Source organism: the organism of the source record quoted next, unplaced genomic scaffold (genome assembly GCF_019419815.1).
Source record: "Pyrus x bretschneideri cultivar Hongxiangsu unplaced genomic scaffold, Pyrus_bretschneideri_v1 Contig8, whole genome shotgun sequence".
Taxonomy (NCBI): Eukaryota; Viridiplantae; Streptophyta; class Magnoliopsida; order Rosales; family Rosaceae; genus Pyrus; species Pyrus x bretschneideri.
This window is the reverse complement of record NW_025999820.1, coordinates 5,297,367-5,314,868: the sequence shown is the minus strand read 5'-3', so window position 1 is coordinate 5,314,868 and position 17,502 is coordinate 5,297,367. Positions and strand designations below refer to the sequence as shown.

The following is a 17,502-nucleotide window of genomic DNA, read 5'->3' as shown; positions in this document are numbered from 1 at the left end:
CTTTAAGTTTTGAGCTCATCTTTTGTTGTCGGTAGACAATTCAGGGTTATGGGTGGTCGTTAATGATAGTTTCCTTCGTTCTTGTGGTGGTATTCTGTCATCTGAACTACCTGGTGACTTGCAGGCCTAATATCCTGATCCTCCTATCCTTCAATGGACTCTTTTCAAGCCCATTTATCGTTAGACCCAACACTAGCCATATATAACGGGACTAAAGGACATGCGTAAACGATTTTGATGATTACTGTTCAACAAAAGTACATATAGATATACTTCTGTTTTTGGCGGGTAAAAAGAAACGAACAAAGACAAATCCCAGAAACGAACCGAAGCCAAAACTTGGATTCAGAAATAACCATAACTAATTAATATTTGCAAAGATACCCTTGATTGTTATTATTTTTGCCAATTCTCCCAAAGTCTCTCCTCTCCCCCCCCCCTCTCTCTCTCTCTCTCTCTCTCTCTCTCTCCACTCTTCCGTTTCTCCATCACGAGAACAAACATTCGCCAAATCACGACTTTCACTACCTGCCTGCAACTTGCTCATAGTACGACGAGTATCATCACTGGCTACTGACATGGAAAATTGAACCGTTGGGTAGGCGAACAATTGGGCTGTGAAGCAGGGTTCGACTCGTTTCGTTTTGCTTGCAGTTGACGATCTGATCGGCGACGGCAGCCGGTTCGGTCGTTCCAGTGACCTATCTTGCGAGCCCTCTGGTGGGATCTCGATCGCGGGTGGGAAGGTAAATCTGACGAACTGTGCGACCTTGATTTGAATTATGAGTTTCTGAAGTTTGGTAATTGAATTTTGTTTTTGCTGTTGTCGATTTGGATTTTGGGTTGTTGAATTTGGTAAAATTTAAGAATTCTTCTGAAGAAAAAGGGATCTGGGTTTTTGATTTCAGACTTCCAGTGATCAATGGCGGCTCTTGTGCGTCCCACAGGGGCACCTAGGCCCAATAATAGTAACACTAGCGCCCCACCACCCCCTAATTACAGTCCTAACAATGCTCAGAGGGATCCCGATTCGTTAGCTGGAAATATGCAGATTTGAATCTTAATAGGCAGCCTTCCATGCCTAATTCTGCCTCTAGACCATCCCTTATTGGCCAAGCACCGCCTTTTCATTCGTCAGCCCCTCCTGCTGGGGCTCCCGTTGCACCTCCCCCTTTTTCGCGGCCTGGCCCTCCCCCCGCTGCTCTTGCAAGACCTGCGGCACCTCGATCAGGATCCCCACAACCAACAGTATCCTCTGCCACCACCCCAGTAAGGTCAACTGGGCCGCCTGTTGGCCAGCCTTCATCTTTTGTGTCCAGACCGCCTCCTGGGTCATTTCCCCCTGTGGGTGGCGTAGCTCCAGCTTCTGGGCCACCACCTGGTCCTTTTCATACGTCAGGTTTACCTAGCGGTCCAGTTTCAGTACCGCCACCAGCATCAGGTCCTCGCCCAGGTCCTGGTTCTTTTCCTTTGGGTAGTGGTCAGAGCATGCCTCCTACGACTGCACCAGGTAGATTGATGAGTAATGGGCCACCGGTCTTTGGTTCTGGAGCTATGTTGGGTGGGCCTCGTTTCCCTCCAAGTGGAAATGCACCTCAACCACCTTTTGGACATCCACCAACAGGTGGCAACGGCAACAGGTCCTCCTCGAACGCCAACCATGCACTCTATGCTAGGCACTCCAGCAGTTAGTGCTCCACCAGGTCCTGTTCAGCAGGCACCACCATTTTCAGCAGTACCACCATTTTCAGCGGCACCACCATTTTCAGCGGCACCACCAAGCATGCAGGCACCTCCGGTTTCTCCCTATGGCTCACAGACATGGCCAATGCAACAAGGGCAGGTTAGTGACTTGTATTGTTTTTGGAGTATTATGGATAATACCAAATTTCATATTATTGAGTCAACTAAGATAATCCAAAGTGGGCATGTGATGTAAAAAGCTAAGGTGTATATCAAACGGAAAAACTACCCAGGTGTACTGGCAACTACTATTTGTTTTATGTAGTGATTGAAACCTGTTTCTATGCAAGGCAATACAATCTAATATATGTTAACTGGAACCAGATAGATTTTTTTCCTGCTTCAGTTCACATATCATCAAAATCATCCGCCCTCAGTTTAAGTGAAGAACACGCTTTCTAGTGGATGCTTTCAAGGTTTTTGTTGCAGCATCTTTAATACAATAGTATAATCACAATCCTTTTGAGCTGATTCTTATAAGTATCAATGTTAGCTATTTCCTATAATATTTAGTCTCAAACAGTGATTTCACATGTTTAAGCATAATATCGCGAGTTGCAACGTATAACCTTGAATACTATTTTTCTTCTTCTTTGCCATTTAAATTATTAGATTTCAATTTCTTTTGTTTCCACCTACACTTATGCAAAGTGGTAGATGATAGTGTTCTGCTAGAGGGAAACAGGATGAAGGCCGTTTTGTTGCTACTTAGATTTGGTTTCTGAAATATACTGACTTGAATTAGGTGGCTCCACCTTCCCAATTTCCTGGTTCTGTTCAGTCACCCAGAATGTTTGGAATGCCGCCCCCACCACTACCAAATCAGTCCATGGCTACTATCTCACCTGCCTGTTGGTCAAACTGGATCTCCTTTGACTGGGTCATCGAAGATAGATCCGAATCAAATTCCTCGGCCTGTACCAGGTTCGTCGGTGCTCATCCATGAAACTCGTCAGGGCAATCAAGCAAATCCACCTCCGGTATTTATTCATCCATAAATTTTAAGAGGAAAAAAATGATTTCAATAGTTGCTTTAGCTGTATTTCCTGATACTTTTTGACTTCCTTACTCTTTACTCTTTCTACATGTGTAATTTCACTTTAATTGTCATTGCTCATATTCATGCTGCAAAGTGCAGTTAAGCATGGTGAAAAACTAGATATTGTCTATCATTTACATCCTTTTGATTGCTTTTATTATGTTAAAGCCTGCTACAAGTGATTATATTGTCAGAGACAATGGGAATTGCAGTCCACGTTACATGAGGTGTACCATCAGTCAGGTTGGGGTCTAACTTTCATGGATTGAGTGTTTATTACTGTAGTTAAAACATTTTTTTTATCTCAATTTCAATGGAGCAGTTTTGATTTGTTGTTTTCTTTTCTAATAAAGGTCTAGTAATGTTATCATGTTTTGTTAATTTACCAGATACCATGCACGGCTGATCTTTTGACAACATCAGGGATGCCCTTAGCTTTGTTGGTTGAACCATTTGCCCTTCCTCATCCAGATGAAGAACCAATCCAAGTAATGTGTTTATAACATTATTACTGTTCCTTGCAGATATATATAAATTTTGAGAAAGAGACTATTTTAATGAAATTAGACAATAATACATCAAATGAGCAACATAAGTGGCCAAGAAGGCCACTGGGAAGAGAGAAGAAATAAAAAACCAATAAAAGACAAATAAAAACATGTAACTCCCAAGCAGAACTTAATCACCCCACCTTGCCAGTCCAAGCCAATACTCGAAAAAGAAGTATGTCTAAACTCTGTGGAGACCGAAGTCCAGAGAGCATCCAAAACTGAACTTTGTCCCTTAACTGTCCTCAACCTCTGATCCAACATAATCTTCAAATACCTTTCAATTTCTTTTCAACACGACCACCCAGAGCATGGCAAGAACCATCTATCCCCACACAACTTTAGCCTTTTTAGCCTTGCATAGAAAAGAGAAGCAGCCTCTTGGAATTACCAGCTTATATCAGCCTTCTTAAAGAGCTTCAACCAAAGACCCATCATCACAGGGCCTTGGAGGACGGTTTGACCCACCAATTCATAATCTTCCTTGCACAAAATGCACTGATGAGGGGATAAACAGATTATCGGTCTCCTTTGAACCGTATCACAAGTTTTCACCTTCCCCTGAGCCACCAGCCAGGACACCAACCACTTTAATGAGAGCTCTCAAAGAGCCAGGACACCAACTTCACTTCAAAAAGTGATTTCTTTCTATCTGGAAGAAAAAGAAGAAGAGAGAAGATAACACACAAACACTTTCACAATGCTTCCCTATGAATAATGTTACAAAAGATGCGGAAATGACCAAATTCTGAATAATTAAACAATCAGCATTTTAATCGAACTACTATGTTAGTACTGAATCATTTTGTTATAGGTTGTGGATTTTGGTGAAAGTGGTCCTGTTCGATGCTCTCGTTGCAAAGGCTACATAAATCCTTTCATGAAGTTCATTGACCAGGGCAGGAAATTCATTTGTAACCTGTGTGGTAAGGAAGATTTCTGTCTGTATTGTGTTGTTTGTGTCATCTGTCAGTTTATGCAACAGGACGAATTTGCGGTCCCGAAACTTATTCAAAGCAATGTCTATGTCCTCTTTTTTCTTTTTATTTTTTCATGTTTGTTTCTAGGTGTGCACTGTTTTATTTGGCTTGGAAAGGTTATTGAACATTTTCTCAAGCAATCTTTTCAAATATTTTAGAAGGTCATTAGTTAAGTTTAAATCCTTCTCGAGAGTATGTTGTTTACCATTCTATTTTTGCTCTTGGCATCTTTAAGGTCTCTACTTTGGACTCTGGATAAGGGTGTAGTATGCACTGTTTCTATTTATGCAAAAGAGGTGACCTTACAACGTATGACGTTTCTTCTGCAGGATTTACTGATGAGACTCCTCATGACTACCACTGCAATCTTGGTCCAGATGGTAGACGTAGAGATGCTGATGAAAGGCCTGAGCTATGTAGGGGAACAGTTGAATTTGTTGCTTCAAAAGAATACATGGTTTGTTGATTACGAGATGCAGTTATAACTGAACTAATTTTGCATGATTCACCAGACTTACAAATCTTTTTTCTGTCTTCTCTTGGTCATTTCATTTTTATTATTTGGCTTTTATAATTCAGGTGCGTGATCCCATGCCAGCTGTGTACTTCTTTCTCATTGATGTGTCCATGAATGCTATTCAAACTGGTGCAACTGCTGCAGCTTGCAGTGCAATCAGTCAAGTTATTGCTGACCTTCCTGTGAGTTATTTTGTCTGTATGCATAATGTTCCTATTTTGTTATACAAAATGTGATTGTGCTGTCCATAATGTTACATTGTCCTGACGGTTCTGTTTCTCAGCATTTATTGTTCATAATGCTAATGCTTAGACATAAATCTAATGAACTTCGTTTGCACTTGCCTTTTTATCCCCCCTCCTCTTTTAATAGAGTTTTGTTATTTTTTTGTGTGTGATAGACGGACTACATTTTAGATTAGGGTCCATGATGCCTAACCCAAGACATTTAAGAATTGGGATTAAGGCTGACTTGAGCAGATAAAACGTTGTTGAATCTGACTGGAAAACTTAAATCCTTGCTAACTGTAGTGTTATTTTCTTTGAGGCCCATTCAATCCCTTTTGTTTGGTTGGTTGAATAAAAGATGAAATCTATAAATGTAGTTTGGAGTTGTAAATGTACTGCATTATCTCGAATCTGTATAGTTTGGTTACAATTTTTTTTTCCCTCGCATAATTGTCCCCCAAAAGTAAACAGATCATTTATGAGACACATTTGAAAGCATGCCTGACAAAGTGTGCAAGAGTTTATTATGGGCACGTAATATCTCATGTCTGTTTTTGTTGCAAACTCCAAAAAACTATTAAGGTAAACTCCAATTTCTGCTTATTTATTGCATCAGCCAGTCAATCAAAATGCCATTCAAGTAAACATAGAAACAACATGATTCAAAACCAATCTCATTAGATCAAGGAAAACGCAAGAATTCTAATGGTGAATAAATATTAGCCAGGGTTCATTTGCATTTTTTTTTTTTTGTTTTTTGTTTTTTGTTTTTTTGTTTTGTCAAAAGAGTTAATTATCTTATGTACTCATTTGCATGCGCGTCTTATTTTTTTATATTTCATTCCTTATGATCTCCCCCGGTTTTAACAAGATATGTTTCTATGTATGTGACCGTGTGCGTGTGCATGTATTTTGTATGTATATATTTTTCCTTTTTTAGGAGAATGCGCATGCATGCATATTTGCACGGTTCATTTTCCCAAAGCCTCTAGTCATTAGTCATACATTTAAATGAAACGACGACAGTTAGAATTTAATTGACTCACATATTGATGTATTTATTATTTCAGGAAGGTCCTCGGACAATGGTGGGAGTTGCAACATTTGACGCAACAATCCATTTTTACAATTTGAAACGTGCACTGCAGCAGGTCAAATGAGTTCTCTTTTTCCCGAAATAAAAAACTTCATTATTAAAGTTAAAAAGCATAGTTATCTTTGCGTTTATGAATATTGTGTGAATTATTTTTTGTCGGTGATATATAGAACCAGCAATATTTCTGGTTTTGGCTTCTATTCTGATTAGCAAATATTTGTGGTAATTTTTCATTTCTGACAAGCAAATTTGCAGCTAGTTTCTTCTCTTTTTTTTTTCTCTGACCATCTGAATTTAATTGTTTTAGTCGTATTCTTTCTGGTCTATAAGTTTAGGCTATATAACCTGTAACTTTTTTTTTTTTTTTATGGCTTTGGCTTCTATTCTACCAAACAATTATTTGATATGGTTTCTCACCGAGGTCCAATATTTCTTTTCAGCCTTTGATGCTTATTGTTCCTGATGTGCAAGATGTTTACACTCCTCTGGAGACTGATGTGGTTGTTCAGCTCTCGGAGGTCAGTAGCTGCAACTTTTCCCTTCATGAAATGTATTGTGTACTAGTATTGATTTAACAACAATCATTCACAAGTCAGTCTGTCATCTTATTATCAAATTCAGATTCTTATTAATACTTTCTTTTATGGGTTCTTAGTGCCGTCAACATTTGGAGCAATTGTTGGAAAGTATTCCCACCATGTTTCAAAATAGTAAAACTGCTGAATCAGCCTTTGGTGCAGCAATCAAGGTATGCGTATAGCCTGACACTGTTGTGTACTGAAATATTTATGGTGTTTGGGGTTTGTTATTCCATTTCCAAATACAGAATATCGGGAGGTCATAACTCCTATGAGTTGGTTGTGCTTGTGCATGTCATTTTTGTTCATCTATTCTATTTAGGTTTTTTGTCCGGAGCAGAGTATAATCAGAAGGGCAATAAGATTATTGATGCTTATGTTCTTTAATATTAGTTGAATAACTTAAGGCAAAGAACATTTAAGAATTAAAATGGTGGGCTAAAATCATTCTCTGACATGTTAAGTTTAAGAAATTTTTGGAATAATTTTATTAAATACAAGAAATTGAAAATCCTATATGTGTAGATGCTTGCATACACCTGAAAGTTTTGTTGTCGTTGGAATAATTTCATTTTCCGACCCCCACTTAGTGGGATAAGGCTTTGTTGTTGTTGTTGTTGTAGATGCTTGCCTACACCTGAAAGCTGATTGGATCAGCGTTTTGTTCTTGCCAACATGCTGATCAACTTTCTTATTTTTCCTCCTTTTGGCTGTTGACATGCCTCAATATTTGTGTATCATGTCTGCCTTATTTGGCTGCCAACTGGGTTTTACTTACTGTCTGAACACGTTGGGATTGATTTCAATCAAACCCACTTTGACTGCTGACTAGTTGTCAAACCAAAATGTGGAGTTAAGCCATTATTTGAGCTGTTAAACCAGCCCTTAGCGTTGAAATTGATAAACCTCGTTTCTGGTGGTATTTGAACACTAGAGCTATGGCATTAATCTACATCCTGCATTCCATCTAGACAGTCAAACTCTTGGCTTTTCTCTTCTAGCTACCACTTTAAAATTTATCAAACCTGTAACATAGTTGTATAATAGTATTTGTACTTTATGTTTTTAATTGTTTATAATAGAATTGTATTATAATTTAAATAGATCTAATTGTCAATATTATGATTAATATCTGAACTTATATATATATGAATATAATGTATAGATGATCAAAACATCTAACACTATTGCGGTTGGTCAACCAGCCCAGTAATTAAGCCCTATCTTTGGATTTAGACTTGCTTTCCTGTGAGGAGCACTTTGTATCCAATCTCATTGAGTATATTTAGTTGATACATGTTTCTCTTCTTATTTGTTGCTGTTGCGGCTAGCAACAAAATCATTAAAATATGATTTGCACATATTTTTATTTTATAAAAGGTTGATATGTAAATTCATTGCGGGTAATTGATTATCTCATTTTTTTTTCCTCCTTGCCTAGGCTGCTTTCTTGGCAATGAAGAGTACCGGAGGGAAACTTTTGGTGTTTCAGTCAGGCAAGCTTGTATCCCATATCTACTTAATATGCTCCTTCATGTTCCCCCCCTCCCCTCCTTTAAACATGTTTATATATCATTGCAAGCAAAGAATGAAAAACAACACGCTTGGGGTGCACGTCCTAAGAGACAGTGGAGAATTTAACATGAATAGTTTTATAAGAAGAATATTTGGAAGTGCTTATCTGTTGTGTGTTGTTTCAGCCATTAACATTACCTTTTCTTATTGTCCAAAGATAATTAGATAAACAACCTATCTAGTCCTGAAAAAAACCTGACCTAGAACAAATATTTCAAAGTTGCCAATGTTTCCAGTTATCACGGCTTTCCCTCTGTTTAGAATTCTGAATTTTTAAATTCTCACCATTACCTTGTCGTCATGTCTAAAGTATTCAATTCATGCTATCAGTCAACTTGAATTACATATAAATGGTTCAGAGATATTTTCACCGGTATCATTATTGGTCCTGTGTACTTCTATAGACCAATTTTCCAAGAGAATTTGTATGCATATTTATTACATTCGACATCTCCTTTCTCTTTTACCAGATATACCTGGTTTATTGGCATCTCACAGTATACTAATGATTTATGTGTCTGCAGTGCTGGCCTCAACTGGAATTGGAGCCCTCTCTGCTAGAGAGGCTGAAGGAAGGGCTAATATATCTTCAGCTGAGAAGGTAATACCTTTTATATGTGTTCTTGTATGCCATCTGTGTGCTTTATAGCAGTACTATTAAGCAAATAGCCCTTTACATGATTGAGGCCACAAACATGAAATTATATGGGAACTTGTAGTTATGAAAGCCCCAATAGCCAAATGGTCCTTTCCCATCGAAGACCTTTCTGGTCTTTTCTTTTTCAACTGAGTTATTTCCTTGGTGAAATTTGAAACGCTCCTATAAAGCTGTAAGGCAAAGGCCACTCTAAAGAGTGGAAAAGTAACAACAATGGTTGGAAGGAAATAAAAAATGGATTTGTAGGCCAAAAAAAAAAGTGGTGGTCTTTTGCTTTATTGTTTAATGTTGGACAAAGAACAACAAAATTCTTGCTTCATTCTCTCATTTTGAAAACGTATGTTACAATAATCTAAATTGGAAATTTAATTATGAAAACTGTATCACAAAAGACGAGAAGAATAAGAAACAACTTATTTATTGTAATTTATGTCAACATATCAAACTAGGAAGCCCTCATGTATATTTTTGCCTTAGGCCTCACTTTCTCTGGACCCTGTCCCGCTTATAAGATCTTGCTTTTCAATTACATATGTTCAGTTAAGATGAATTGCGTACCTTTTGAAAGAGCTTTTCTCGAATTTCTGGCCCACTTGAAGATTTGGCGAATTAGGTGGCTGTGTAGTTAGACTTGGGACGGTTAATACAAATAAATTGACATATTGGGTCTTTCTAACCGTGATATTATCCAACTTTGGAGAGTCAATTTGCATGTGCTATGTGGCCATAACTGTCATCGCTTACATCTGTTGAGTAGTCTGTTCCATTGATCGTCTTGTAGTCTTGGCATTATGTTTTCTTTGTTTAACTGCATTTCAGGAGGCACATAAATTACTCCAACCAGCAGACAAAACTTTAAAGGCAATGGCAATTGAATTGGCTGAATTTCAGGTAAGCCTTTGACTAATTTTTTTCCCCCTAGATGATCGATCAGTTAACATGTTGGTGTGAATTGTATACTGACGTAGATTTATAGTGGTAATTGACAAATTCTTGATTATTTAAACTATTTTTCCTTTTTCATGAAATGTTCCAGGTGTGTGTTGACTTATTTATCACTACCCAGTCATATATAGACATTGCTTCTATCTCTGTCATCCCAAGAACAACTGGAGGGCAGGTACAATGAATTTGCTTCTATCCCCACCCATATTTCGGGCATCAAATTTCTCTGTTATGATTTGCCTAGGGTTTTCTCTAATTGACTTTTCTAGTTTATTTATCTTTTTGTTTTATTTTTCTTTATCCACATATCCACCATCTCAAATCAATCTGTGAAATCAGATTTGAGAAGCATCTGCCACTCATAACTATGGATCATTTCCACATGTAGAAGTAACTATATGTGTTACCTAATTTTCCTTGTATTAACATTCTGTTTTCCTCAATCTCCCAGGTTTACTATTATTACCCCTTCTCAGCTGTCTCTGATCCTGCAAAGCTCTACAATGATCTTAGATGGAATGTCACAAGACCTCAAGGTTTTGAGGGGGTGATGCGTGTAAGATGCAGCCAGGCAAGTTCTTGAACCTCATTCTCTGTTTTATACAATGATTGTGGAATTTTTTTTTTTAACTTTCTAATTAATTATTCTAGTAAGATAAGTTTGTTTTCACCATTTGCAGGGTATTCAAGTTCAAGAGTACCATGGGAGTTTTTGCAAACGTATCCCTACGGATGTTGACGTACCTGGGGTTTGTACATATCCTAGAATATCCCTGATTACTAGTACATCAGACTATGTTTCTTACTTATCATTTATCTTCCATGGAAGTAAAATTTCCCCTACCCCCTTGATTGCGTTGACCAACAATGACAGTAAAATCAAGATTTTGCAATTTGAAAAATTTAGCGCTTGTTGCTTAGTCATAGCCTGTTTATCTAATTTTCTTTTTTGTGGGTTTCATTCTCCTTGTTCTCTCTCTCTCCCTCTCCATCTCCTTTTTACGTTTTTGTTTTGCCTTGGAAAGAGTGATATGGCCTCTTATATTGTTTGTTGAAATTGTAACCGGTCGCTTCTATCTGCAGATTGACTCTGATAAAACTATTATGGTGACCTTAAAACATGATGATAAATTACAGGATGGCTCAGAATGTGGTTTCCAGGTAAATTTTAATTTCTCTTTTTTCTGCCTAAGGTTTCTAATGCAATAATTTTGATATACTATCTTATGAGCTTTTCTTGTATCTGTCACTACTGATTTTACGACATCGCCCCATCTCTGCAACTGAATGTTCATTTCAATGTTTAGTCATATTTATATATTTCATTATTAATATATTTTGATATTTTGCATTATCCAGTGTGCCCTTTTATACACAACTGTGTATGGCCAACGGAGAATTCGAGTTACAACTTTGTCTCTGCCATGCACAAGTATGCTAAGTAATCTGTTTCGTGCTGCTGATTTGGATACTCAATTTGCGTGTTTCATGAAGCAAGGTATGCTATTGTATGCTCTTTGTTGTTGTTTTCTTTTTTTTATCCTCATTTTCCCATTATGTAATGCTTGTTTTCCTCAGTTAAACCCAGTGTTTAAATCTGTGAATTTATTTATGAATTCACTGTCTTTAAAAACACCTTCGTCATTCACCTCTGATAGTGAAATGATGATATAAATTCTCTTTCTTGACGTTCCTTTTCAATCACTTGCTGCATCTTGCCAATTTATTATTTCTTAGGATTGCGGTTTCTTGTGACATTCTGTCTAATTTCCTTTGGACGAATTCTAACTGTAAGTCCTTTTTTAATATTTGTGTACAGCGGCAAACGAAATTCCTTCGAGTGCTCTCTTGCGTGTACGGGAACAAGTTACAAATCTGTGCATCAGTAGTCTTCTGTCATATCGTAAATTTTGTGCTACCGTATCATCTTCTGGACAGCTTATTCTTCCGGAGGCACTGAAGCTCCTGCCTCTATACACCCTCGGTATATTATTATTTACTAATATATCCATTACTAGTTTATATGAATTTATGATGTTTTTATTTTTTTTCGTTGTTGGTTTCTCCTGTTCTGATATTTTTATTTTTGTTTTCATGAGAAACAGTCGTATGAAAAACAACCAGAGCATAGTATAAAAACTTAGGGAAAAAGAGGTCGATGATAATTTGATACAAGTCAAAAACTCTAAAACTACCCTACAGCAGCTCCCCAGCCTAATGTCTCTAATCAATTTACACAAAATGAAACATCCCTAAAGGCTGGAGACACAGAAGCTCATAATGATGCCCAGAACCTGACTTTTTTTCAAGAGCTCATTCCCATGGACTGTGAGATACGATCCAAGCTAAAAGACAAACCTTAGCAGGAACACTAGACTTCTCCATGCAGCACAGAAATGGACTGCTTATCACCCAAAAACGAATTTCTGTTCTGATTGATATAATGTTAAAGAAAAACATTCCTCTTCCATTGTGGAAACATGTTGCACAGAATTATCATTCAGCTTCTTAGAAGAGTTTGTACGTATATTGATATATTTATCTTGTGTTCCTTTTTCAGCATTAATCAAAAGTACAGGGCTACGAAGTGATGGAAAAATAGATGAGCGGTCCTTCTGGATCAACCATGTTTCTTCCCTTTCTGTTCCTTTGGCAGTTCCACTGGTGTACCCCAGAATGGTGGCCATTCATGATCTCGAATCCAAAAAGGTGTGTCATTTAGCTTCTTATTCAACCCTTTGAGATATGCATTTTATATCACCGGTGGCATTCGTTAATTGACAGGAGGGTGATGAATCTCCATTTCCTCCGGTGATTCCACTTTCCAGCGAACATGTGAGTGACGCGGGAATTTATCTTCTCGAGAATGGTGATGACTGTTTAATATATATTGGGAATTCGGTGGATCCTGGAATTTTGCAGCAACTGTTTGGAATCTCCTCTGCTAATGAACTTCCTACTCAGGTAGCCCCATCCTTTATCACTTTGGTTACTCGTCTTCTGCCTGATATAAATTGTAAAATACACTTTTGGCCTCAAGCCACAGGCGTTCAGTATCTGAACTGGATTTCTCGAATCCTGTTTCAGTTCACTAGAATGATGGGCTGGGTGCTTAATTAATTTTTTTACTGAGGCTTAATTCATTCTTTAATATTGTTTTGGTTGTTTTCAAGTTTTTAATTATATTTATATGATTGTCAAGATTTTGATGATAAATGAGGGTGCATCAGTTAAATAACTTCATTATCTCGGACACTTTCTCGCTGTACAACGTATCATTATTTAACTCGTAAGTTCTTTCCCCCAGTTTGTGCTACAGCAGTATGATAATCCGTTATCGAAGAAGCTGAATGATGTGGTAAATGAAATACGGCGCCAGAGATGTTCCTACCTTCGGTATGATATTATATTCTGTTACTGGCGCCTTGTATTCACTTTTTGATGGTTTCATCCAAGGCAATGATTTCCATTCGTCTCGTTTATTTGCAGGTTAAAATTGTGTAGGAAAGGAGATCCGTCAGGTGAGAACGCAGCCGAATATCTGACTCACTAGAACGGCAATAAATTAAAGAAAGCTTATGAATTTGGTTTGATTTAAGTATCGTATTATCTTTTGTTGCAGGAGCATTGTTTTTGTCATGCTTGGTCGAAGACCAGAGTCCGAATGGCCCCTCCTATGTTGAGTTTCTAGTACATGTCCATCGGCAAATACAGATGAAAATGGTGTCATAAGTAACTAGCTTTGCTTCTTCAGGTTGGAATTGAACGACAAGTTTTTGCTACACTACTCGAGAAAAATCTGATGTCTTCACTTTTTTAAATGTTTTGTTGTGCGGGTCCTAGTAATGCACCAATCATCGATTATGAAAATTCGTTTTGATTGATTTGTTTTGAAGAGTGGGGGCTCCTATAAATATTAATTGAATAAGCCTTCAAATTTACTTTTGACTATTTAGTTTTGACATCTCTACTTGAGATGCTCTAACTCGGCTAGAGCAATTAGTACTAGGGGATTGTGTGTATCCTGCAATTCTCATGGTCGACTTTCCAATTTACTTAACATAATTTTAAGGAAAACTAATGAAAAAAGCTTGAAAACTTTGAGTTTTAATGATAAGGACAAAATAAAAGGTAAAGTAAATAGTATCATGATTGATTTTTTAGTGTAAAAATGTGGTTTTTTGTTAAAGTGAACAGTAGGTTTTTCGTTAAAACTCTCTTAATTTTAAGTACGAGGTTTTTTGTTTGATTTTCATAGAGAGCAAGCTTGATATCAAATTATTATGACTAACGTATTATTTGCGGCTTAAAACAAAGCTCTTACTTATTAATGTAAATATGTCGTTCTATTGAAAGATTAAAACTGGCGTTGTTGATGCTGAAGATCTTCTCTTGTGGTTTTTGAAGTGACTTAATCTCATGGATGAATAGTTGTACTACAGTAATTTAAGGCCAAAATTTTTTTTTCGCCGGGGGGGGGGGGGAGGGGGCGGTTTGTTTTTCTTTGTTCAACTGTTCAAGTTATATTTTTGGCGACTAGATTCTACGGTAATTTAAAAAAAAAAAAGAAGATCTCTAATAAGATCTCGATACAATTAAAGATACACTATGATGGTCCAAACACTCCAATGCTACATAATTATGATAATATTCAAGTAAATGACAAGATATGTCGTTATTACTACTCTAACAAGGTTGGTAGTTACATTGTAGACGTTCTATTACATTGTCAAGGTAGTCTTTTGTACTTCCACATGATTGAATTACAAAATTAACACCTATTATTATACCGATGATGTACTGTTACAGTGACATTAACTTACGCAACATTGTAATCGTGTTACAACATGACGTTAGCATACAAGATCTAAGGTAAGGTTACACTATAATCGTTCAAATTTACAGACATGAGTTTAGTCAAGTTGACTATAGTAGTACACTCCAACTTATGTATTCAAGTTTAAATCCCCCTTTTCGTAGTTTAGATAATTTAGTATAATTACCCTAACATTTGTCAAAATTCCTATAATAATTACGGACTAAAATTAATAATGTTTTTACTTTATGAACAAATTGAATTTCAACCAATATGGTTGACGACATCGAGATTTAATATTGACAGACTTAGTGATTAAATATTCACGACATATTGATTAAATATCGACAACATATTGAAAAACTTATCATTTCAACAATTAAAGGAATAACTAAGTGAAATGCATCTGCGTCTTCGTATCCCAATAGTTCTGTTTCTGTACATATACAACCTGAGATTATTTTTGTTAAACCACATAATAAGAGTTCTAATATTGTACATCAACATGTCCCCTATAACCATCCACACTCATCTCAATAGTCTCAACTCACTCATGCATGCCGCTGCTCTTGTTCTATGATTGATCATGCATGAATGTTCTCTAGATTTAACATTTTTTATTACTTGTTTTAATACAACGACTATTATTTATATTAAGAGTTGGGAGATTTGAATTAAGCTAACTTGATCTACGAGCGTCTATTTATGACAGTGCACGTAGGCATGATAATATAGGAAAATTAACGAAAAATCCAAAAAAACTTTTCTTTTAATGAAAAGCCATTTTTAAAGGTATAGTGAATAGTACCAGGAAAATGTATAAATGTGGTTTTTTGTTAAAAGTGAATAGTACCGTGAGTGTTTTGTTAAACCTCCCTAATAATATTTGTACCAAACTTGATCTACGAAAGTCGAACTTAAGACCTTATTTACAAGTGAAAAAAAAAAACACTAAACTGTAATATTAAGTGACAACATTTTATTTATTTAAAATAAGTAATATATTATTGTAAGAAAAACATCACAATTCTCAAACATTACAACTTGAAATTTCAACGAAAAGTTAACTGATCAATTCAAGAAACATTTAAATGAAAAGCAAATAAATATAACACGACGAAAGACAAATGCCACAAAAATGACACATGCCAAAAATACAGATTGAACAACCCCCATGGGGTGGTTAAGTGGTTTGGGATGAATTCCAGACTCGTATTTTACACGGTATGTTCTGAGTTCGATTCTTGGCATTAGTGAATTGCAAGATGATGGCTAGAGAGATACTAAAATGCCTTTGTGAGTCTTTTTGACTTCCGAAATAGTGAATTGCTGTGGCGAATCACTAGCTGGTCCTTTTTAAAGAAAAAAAAAAAATACAGAGTGAACACAAATAGTTAGAACTCGACATATTCATACCATCAACATATTGAAGAAAATTGTTTAAAAAAAGACTGAAACACAGTCAACTATCATACCGAGTTGCTGCAGCTATAAAGACAAAGTAAAAATTAAAATAAAAACATGAAACTAAATCCAAAAATTATGCCCAAAGTACTTGGTCCCGCAATAAAAAAAGTCATAGCCTTAAGACCAAGAACACCCTTGTTGCCATCAAGAGCTGATCCTGTTGTCAACCACGAAAGGGACACCGCAGTTGAAGTAGATATCACTGCTGCAACCCAAAAAATAGGGGGAAGGGGGAGGAGGGTGAGGGTTTTCACTGACCCAGAGTCAAAGCCATGAGCCAATGACAAGGGATCAGTAAGGGTTCCTCTTTTTTTCTGCTAGGGTTTTTCCTTGACTCTATATTTTTTATTTTTGGTAGTTTTTATTTATTTATTTATATTTTATTTTTATATAATACGAAATTCATTAGACAAACTTAATTGTACACAAAAAATATCCACAAGACATCAAGGATATTGATGGTAAAAGGCTAATAAATCCTAAAAGGGAAATGCCGCATAATTAAAATCATGAAAACACTAAGGGTTACAATAATTTAGGGGAGGGGAGAGTTTCGAACTCAGGATGCATAGGTCTAAACTCAATATCATATCGACTATGACCATTTAAACCGCTTGATATTGTGGATTTGTCAACTAGGTTTTATCTATTTGGAATAATTTTACTTCTGTTGTAGGTATAATTTACTGAACAATTATGGAGGCCATAGAGAGGGGTGTGGCAATAGTAGAGAGAAAGAGAGAGATGTGTAATTGTGAGGTGTGTATTATTCCACCCCATTGTGCCTTTATTTATAGTAGTAGGGAAGGTTAATTCCTTACCCTTTAGGATTACAACATTTAATAGGTAATCTACTCCTAATAGGAATATAAGATACATTCCTATTTCTACTAGGATTACACAATCACATTCCTATTCCAATAGGACTGCAACACTCCCCCTTGAGTGTGTAAATACTCAAGTAAATGGCTGCATCAAGTCTTCAGTGATGAAGCAAGTATAGTTGATGAAGTCGTCGACACAATGAGCGAATGTGAATCTCAAATCAATAGAAGAATGCATAAAAAGTAAAACTCACAAACCTTTGCTATGGTAAAACCCAAGGTGAGAGAAAAACCCATAGAGTAAGGAGAAAAGTGAGAAGTTGCATTAAGTCAAAACTATACGTTTTTTTGACGCAAGTAGAAGAGCTCTCAAGGGTATGATCAGCCCAGGATGGATGCCTCGTTAAAACCTAGTTAGGTAGCAAAAACCTGGTAGGAAAAATGCTCCTAATCGTAGGGAAAAAGAGTACATTAAGTTCAAGTGAGTAT

General features: G+C 36.6%; 1 protein-coding gene across 1 annotated transcript; it reads left to right on the top strand.

The window, feature by feature from the left end:
- Positions 1-424: 424 nt before the first annotated feature.
- LOC103956602 (protein transport protein Sec24-like At4g32640) lies at positions 425-13,847 on the top strand. Its single transcript, XM_048575447.1, is given in 28 exon segments — positions 425-746; positions 909-1,049; positions 1,052-1,623; positions 1,625-1,843; positions 2,489-2,593; positions 2,595-2,723; positions 2,951-3,025; positions 3,172-3,270; positions 4,145-4,256; positions 4,640-4,767; positions 4,890-5,009; positions 6,125-6,205; positions 6,591-6,668; positions 6,806-6,898; positions 8,170-8,224; positions 8,828-8,904; positions 9,781-9,852; positions 9,998-10,081; positions 10,358-10,477; positions 10,587-10,655; positions 10,990-11,067; positions 11,266-11,404; positions 11,726-11,890; positions 12,467-12,615; positions 12,691-12,870; positions 13,214-13,302; positions 13,396-13,427; positions 13,529-13,847. Coding segments are annotated over 27 exon segments (3,357 nt in total). The 5' UTR covers positions 425-746; positions 909-922; the 3' UTR covers positions 13,639-13,847.
- The last annotated feature ends 3,655 nt before the right edge of the window (positions 13,848-17,502 follow it).